General features: G+C 44.3%; 1 protein-coding gene across 1 annotated transcript in view; it reads left to right on the forward strand.

Annotated features, from left to right (window-relative positions):
* The window catches only part of cubn (cubilin (intrinsic factor-cobalamin receptor)), a 29,352-nt gene extending 22,885 nt beyond the window's left edge, over positions 1–6,467 (forward strand). The window contains exons 52-68 of the mRNA XM_034150627.1: positions 180–329; positions 418–539; positions 989–1,214; positions 1,295–1,482; positions 1,646–1,802; positions 1,923–2,072; positions 2,174–2,362; positions 2,447–2,576; positions 2,953–3,170; positions 3,672–3,871; positions 4,012–4,174; positions 4,249–4,457; positions 4,628–4,772; positions 5,300–5,481; positions 5,622–5,787; positions 5,944–6,179; positions 6,263–6,467. Coding sequence (XP_034006518.1) covers positions 180–329; positions 418–539; positions 989–1,214; positions 1,295–1,482; positions 1,646–1,802; positions 1,923–2,072; positions 2,174–2,362; positions 2,447–2,576; positions 2,953–3,170; positions 3,672–3,871; positions 4,012–4,174; positions 4,249–4,457; positions 4,628–4,772; positions 5,300–5,481; positions 5,622–5,787; positions 5,944–6,179; positions 6,263–6,370 — 2,939 coding nt within the window. The 3' untranslated portion in view covers positions 6,371–6,467. The remainder of the gene's footprint in view (positions 1–179; positions 330–417; positions 540–988; positions 1,215–1,294; positions 1,483–1,645; positions 1,803–1,922; positions 2,073–2,173; positions 2,363–2,446; positions 2,577–2,952; positions 3,171–3,671; positions 3,872–4,011; positions 4,175–4,248; positions 4,458–4,627; positions 4,773–5,299; positions 5,482–5,621; positions 5,788–5,943; positions 6,180–6,262) is intronic.
* The last annotated feature ends 1,057 nt before the right edge of the window (positions 6,468–7,524 follow it).

The following is a 7,524-nucleotide window of genomic DNA, read 5'->3' on the forward strand; positions in this document are numbered from 1 at the left end:
AATTGTGTTGATAAGGGCCAATATGTATTAGGAAAAGCAGGATAGGAAATCAAAAAATGGCTCAGAAGTTCTCAGAAATGTCAATATTTGGTCTTTCTTTCAAGCACTTGTAAATAAATCTGTGCTACATTTTGAAAACAGAACTGTGCATTTGTCAAACGTTCTTCTCCTTCCCTCAGGTAACGCAGATGGGGAGATGTTGGCCAAGTTATGTGGGCAGACCGCCCCCAACATTCCCATCGTGGTCTTCACTCCAGAACTCTGGGTCCATTTCCAGACTAATGCTTTCCAGCAAGACCTGGGCTTCAAGGCCAAGTACTTGTTCTCTGGTAAGAGACACAGCTTATTCTTATGTGGCATTTAAATGTGTCTGATCTGGCATTCAAAGGTCTTACAAGAAGGGTTTTCTCTTTGCAGAGTGTGGAGGCTGGCAGACGGGTGAGGGAGGGGTTTTATCCAGTCCTAACTACCCCGCCATCTACCCCAGCCCCAGCCGCTGTGCCTGGCTGCTGGAGGCCCCGCCAGGTCACACTATTAAGGTGAGTCTGTGCCATGGCATATTAAAATGCTCTTACACCAACCTACCACTGAACAGCAGAAAGGCTAATCTATTAGCTATTGAACCAATCGCAATGTTGATTTCCATTTACCTACAAGCAAATATCTCCTGAGTCATTTATATATAATTGAACAGCTCTCGTATGAATAGAAAATGGTGTGGTTGTGTAACTGGGTCCCAGGAGGGGTTGAGAAGGGTTAGGGTTCTTCAGATTTCCTTTTATGCAAAACCAACTCTAAATTCAGAATCAGGGGGATATCTTTGACCCAAAACAGTAAGTTCTACTGGCGGTGAGATATCTGTTGGATTTGGTTTATCACAGACACTAGCAGAGCAACACAGTGCATGAATAAGCAGAGCAGAAACAACAGATAATTTGTTTAACTATATTGTAAACTGCCTTGGTTTCTACACCCTGACTTCCTGCAGCTCACCTTCAGCTACTTCAACCTGGAGCCCCACTCTCAATGTGGCTGGGACTCGGTCACCATCTTCAACGGAGGGTCCCCTGGCTCCCCTGTTATCGGCCAGTACTGTGGGACCACCTCCCCAGGAACCATCCAATCAGGATCCAACAAGGTGGCTGTGGTCTTCCTGGCTGACCACATTGTGTCCAGTGGGGGTTTCAGGGCCACCTGGTCTGCTGATTCCTCAGGTGGGTTTACACTTCTGTACTGAACTGGTAGAACTAACTACAATGTGTATGCCTCCTAATTGTTATGTTTTCCCGGCCAGGCTGTGGAGGGGTGATCCACGCTGATAGTGGAACCATCAAGTCTCCGAACTATCCCCAGAACTTCCCGGCCAATGTGGAGTGTTCCTGGCAGATCATCGCTCACGAGGGGAACCACGTGGAGATGAGCTTCAACGCTGACTTCCAGATTCCTGACAGCAGCGGGACCTGCCAGAGCAGCTATGTCAAGGTACCAGCCCTGAACTACAGAAGAAACAAGTTCAGATGTTAGTTCAGGGGGAAACATTTTTAAGTTTAAAGTGCCCAATAACATATTTCAGATGCGTACAGACTGTATATTTGAACCACAGTTCCATTTGACAATTTCTGAAACAGTATGCATTTCCCTGCAGGTGTGGTCGGGTCAGACCCAGAACTCTGAGGCTCTGCTGTCTACAGGCTGTGGCTCCGTGGCCCCGCCCCCCATCATTGCTCCATACAACACCATCACCAGCAGATTCCAGGGCACAGGAACCCCGGGGAAAGGTTTCTCCGCCTCCTTCATCACCAGTAAGTCAGTCAGACAAAACAGCTTCAGGGTGTCCATATTGATCGATTCATCAAATGAAAAACATTATACTGGTGTATGAATCCAGTCACTACAATGTCTGATGTCTTTTGTTTTTTCAGGGTGCGGTGCTAACTTCACAGCCTCCAGTGGCCGCGTGGTTTCTCCTAATTATCCGGCTGAGTACCCCTTCAACTCCAACTGCAACTACATCATAGACCCTGGAGAGCAGACGGTGGTCCTCCTCACCTTCAAGGTCTTCCAAATAGAAGGCAAGTGTAGCTTTTGCAACACACACACCTGCAGATGACTTTTTCAAAATGAACGTTTCGTACAATATATTAAAGTTGTGGCCTGTCTGTCTGTTGTTTAGCTGACTCCACCTGTACATATGATGGTTTGAAGATCTACAACCTGGCTGCTCCTGGTAGCCCTCCTATTGCCACGGTGTGTGGGAGCAGCATCCCGGGGCCCTTCTCTAACTTTGGGCCGATGTTAATCAACTTCTACTCTGACTATGTGGTCAACGACAGTGGCTTCCTGGCAGAATACAGAGCCATCCGTAAGTAATGAGTAGAAATGATTGTGGATGATGAAATTAAGCTATGAACAGTTGTAGTGAGATATGAGTGTGTTTTTTTTACAGCATGCGGAGGCTTCTTCAACAGCACCATGGGTACAGTGAGCAGTCCAGCCCTCTCCATGACCAACTACCACCACAACATCAACTGTACCTACCACATCATGGTGCAAGCAGACAAAGTGGTGGACCTCAAGTAAGATCATAATCATACGATTTATCGCAATTAAATATTTGAATCACCAGGCCTAGTTCCTTTCAGTGCAATGGCATACAGTATATGGTGTGAACTCATTATTGTTCACTATAAGTTATTGTTAAATAAACATAACATCTAATTAAAGTTTATTTGTCATTTGAAGAAAAATAATCCCAGAAGCAACTAGAAAAATGTGGATTTTCACACATTTCTATGTTACTTTATGAATATTTTTACAAAATCAAAGCCTTTCCTATTGGTCCCTATTGACTTTAAGTCAAATATATAAATATATAAGCTTATATCCAAAAAAGACCCAGAATGAAAGTCCTGGACTTAAGAAACCCTTCATGTTCTCCTTTTCCCTCCGTAGATTCAACACCTTCCACCTGGAGTCGTCCTCTTCCTGTCGCTATGACTACGTGGCAGTGTATGACGGACAGGACACCTTGGCCCCCCTGCTGGGGCAATTCTGTGGTGCAGTTCTCCCTCCCAATCTGCGCTCCTCCTCCAACCAGCTGTTCATCGTCTTCAGGACAGACGCGAATGTGAATGGGATCGGCTGGAGGGCCGTCTACAGCCAGACGCTTGGTGGGTCCATGTTACTCAGATTCTGATTCAAGTTAAGGATAGAGTAGTGATGTCCAATTGGCAGCAGCTCATACATGTAATGAAGCAAACACATTAACAAAATTAGCTGTGGTCCCACACTGACAAAGGACCTTCCTAATATACACCTCTTCCCGGGTCTTGGTCAGATCGATTACCATCTGATCCTGATCAATTGAAAGAGGACCCAAATGGCATTCAAGTTCGATTAATAACCAATAAAAAAATATAGTTTTTAGCGTATTCCAGCTAGATGATTTACGAGGTGTAGATGCATCCAAATCACGTCATCTTCATTCAACCCAACTGTAACCATGTCAATAAGGTTATAGCCACTCGCATGGTTTCATTTCATTTAGATTCTCCTTGCATCAGGTCAAGATGAAGTCAATCCCAAGAACACCAAGCATATATAATGTTAATCTGATCAGTTCACACACTATAGCTTTGAAGAAGAGGCTAAAAAGTCTGATTTGCCTGCAGGTCCAGCACAGGGCTGTGGGGGCTACATGTCCATGCCCATGGGTAGATTCGGGTCTCCGGATCCGAACCTGGACGACCGCTATGAGTTCCTCATGGACTGCACGTGGACCATCGAGATGCCGCCCAACAGGGTCGCCAACCTGACCTTTGAGTCCTTCGACCTCGAGGATTCCCCTAACTGCCGCTACGACTATGTGAATGTAAAGAACCAACAGCCAATGAAATATGTTACCTTTCATTAGAACATAATAACAGAGCATCACACAACATACTGTATAATGGCATGTTTTTGCAACAATAACAAGAATGAACAACTGGAAAATGTGTTTCTTCCTATCAGGTGTTTGATGGGGACAACAATAACTTCCCTCTGGTCGGGACATTTTGTGGAAGCTTCATCCCGGCTTCCTTTGTATCGAGCGGAAACTTCCTGACTGTTCACTTTGTCACAGACAACTCAGTAAACAAACGAGGCTTCAACGCTACCTACAGATCTGTGCCAAGTAAGAAACTCTTACAATAACCCCAAAACAACGTTGTTCAATCTAAAATCCTCAATGTGCCTGCTTTCCTTCAGTGCTTTGCGGCGGGACCCTGAACGCCACGACGGCCGTGCAGACGCTGACCTCGCCTTACTACCCCAACGCCTATCCTCCGTTCACTTCCTGCCGCTGGATCCTGGATGCTCCCGCCCAGGAAAGCGTCAAGCTGTCGGTCCAAACCTTCGTCCTGCAGCCCAGCCAGAGCTGCTCCACTAACAACCTGGAGATGAAGGACTGGCCTGTGGTGAGTCTCATGTTGGCCCTAAATTGCGGTTGGGGGGAAAGTGCATTTATTAAGGCATCAGGTGCAACAGAAGTCCAAAGAACTGAGTGAGAATAATCAAATGCACCAATTAAACGTTTGTGTTGTTTAATGTAATGTCCATTCTGACTGTGCGTGACTTTCTTTTCCAGGGAGACTATGGACAGTCTCATAAGTTCTGTGCAGCAGATGCTCATCCACCCGACTTCTACAGCTACGGCAGGACAGTCCTCGTGCAATTCAAATCCGACGCCTTCGTGGCAAGAAATGGCGTGAGCTTCACCTACCAGATCGCCGGTAGGTTCCTGTAGTAGACCTGTGGCAAGAAAAGGTTTTACATCTTGCTCAAGTAAATATAGCTTATTTTTTTTAGATTTTTTATCTAGGGGAACTGTGACTCATAGAAACTGTCTGTCAATGGAGAGCATATTCACATCTTCTTATAAATCAGCAACACTTACCTGACATAGGAAATTACTTTTTAGTAAATATTGATGTCAGTACTACATATTTTTGAAGGGCTGGGATACCTAAACTACAGAAAAAAACGGATACTTTTGGTTAAATGTTCCAGGTTTTGACATATCTGGCTTTTGCCTCTACGCCAATAATATGCATTTAAATATAATTTATTGTGTGCTGTCCAAAGCACAACACATCTCTTTCCAAAAGAGTCCAAAATGTCTTTGGATAAGCCACAATGTTACAGTTTTCATGACTCCTTTCTTTGAAGATATATATATATAGAAGTGCACAACAGCTTTTGAAAGAGTATGATGGGTACTTGGTTTCAGTGCTCTGACTGTGTTGGTGGTGATTTTCAGGCTGTAGCCGAACTTATGAACAGCCGTACGGCTACCTGAAGAGTCCGGGCTGGCCTAACGTCTACCCACACAACGTGGACTGCACCATCATCCTGAAGGCGCCACAGAACAGCTCTATCTCCTTCTTCTTCAACAATTTAGACCTGGAGAGCCACAGCCAATGTCAATTTGACTCCTTGGAGGTAAAACATTTACCGACATATTTATGTAAAATATCTATATTCCCCATATCATCTCATTGTATACAAATGTGCAACAAAATCACAAATATGTTATATCCTGTCTATGTGCCAGTGAGTCACAACAATCTGTTTTCTCACAGATCCGAAATGGCAGTACAGCAGAGTCTCCTCTGATTGGTCGGTTCTGTGGCAACACTTTGCCCAATCCCGTCTTCCCAAAATCCAACGAGCTCTACTTGCGCTTCAAGAGTGATTTTTCCATGGCCCTTAATGGCTTCGAGGCCACATGGACATCCTCTCCTAACGGTCAGAACTAAACCTTTTTTACAAATGACTTCAAACCACATTGGATGGAATATGATGCCATGATAAATAAAACTGCCTTGGAGTGGTATAAATGGGTCTTCATGTTTGCTCACCCTGTTTTCTCCTAGCTGAAGCATCTTTGTGTTTGTGTACCAGGTTGTGGTGGCACTCTATACGGAGACCATGGCTCATTTGCAAGCCCCAACTTCCCAGGCACCTATCCCAACAGCACCCACTGTGAATGGGACATCGTGGCCCCCAGAGGCCGGGTGGTGACGGTCACCTTCGCCCAGATCAGCATCGATGACCCCGGAGACTGCCAGAACAACTTCTTGAAGCTGTATGACGGTCCCGACGACTCCTCAGCACCTGTCGGGCCGTACTGTGGATCGGTATGTAACCCGAGGGAGCTTTCAGAGGAACAAAAAGTGTTGAACTTTAGATTTGACTTCTTTCTCTTGTGTTGTTTGTTTAGGAAACCAACATCGCTCCATTCACAGCCTACTCTCATCACGTCTACATTGTTTTCCAAGCCCAGTACGCCACGCTGCCGTCAGGATTCAGACTCACCTGGAGCAGCTAAAAGAGCACCGACACCATTTCATAATCATGTTTGTAAGGTAATCAACTGTTGTACATTTATTTTTTTAACTGATCAATGTAAAACTAATAAAACTATATTGACATAACAAATACATGATGCGTCATTTCTGATGTTCAGCTTAGTTTTTATTCATTTTAACCCTACTGACCTGCTGGTGAGACAGACTTTACAAAACCTTGTTCAAGCCTAGGTTGATAGAAATTCTAAGAGAGTTCACTTTAACACCTTATTTGATGGAGGAATGATACTGTATCAGGGTCTACTGACTTGACTCTTTTCACAGTGTATTAAAATGATTCAGGCCCAATTACTCTACTAGGAAAGTTCACAATTTCCGTCTTGACTATTCCGATTGAGGGTCATTTTGCCTTCTGAGTGGAGATTGAAAGCTGGTGTCAAATACCATGAAAGCCAATAGAGGGCACTGTTTGTCTTTGAGTGCGTTTGTCAGTGTGTGTATCAAACTGTAGACAGTATGTGTGTGTCTTCACATTATAGATACACATATAGCAGTCAGCCATACACAAGACATTTAAATAATGACTGCAAAATTGTGTTTGTTATTCATAGAGAGCAATGATATTTATGTTAGCTGAAGGGCCTGTATTACATTTTTTTTTTTTTAATATATTAATTTTAAGATGCATCAAAACTCTGTGTCTATTCAAATACTTTAAGCTTTGAGATGCATTAACACTTTCATACGATCTATTGTTTGTTTCTGTTAAAACTCATAATGGCCTCAGTATGATTTAAAAAAAACTGTTGAAATGTAATGAACTGAGTCTCACAGCTATTCAACCAGCATGCGTCATGCGGCGGTGAATGTGTTCGCCTCACATGAATACCTGTGTGTGTAATTAAGTGGATGTTAGACAGCAGGAGGGCTGTGGGATGCAAAGAGGGCTCTTATGTGCCCATGTGGGCGGATGAAGGGATTGATATTTTGGTATATTACGCGGAAACTTGGCTTGGGAACCAGAGGGGTTTTGGTTCAAGGTCCAAATCCAAGAGTGTGTGCTGGTACTCTGAGAGGTGCCAGTTTATCCAGGCACTGTCGAGGTGACCTTAAGCAAGGCACCAGACCCCCACTCTGTTTGTGAAGTTGTATGCTCCTAATACTACAGTTAAAC

This window comes from Trematomus bernacchii, unplaced genomic scaffold (genome assembly GCF_902827165.1).
Source record: "Trematomus bernacchii unplaced genomic scaffold, fTreBer1.1, whole genome shotgun sequence".
Lineage (NCBI taxonomy): Eukaryota > Metazoa > Chordata > Actinopteri > Perciformes > Nototheniidae > Trematomus > Trematomus bernacchii.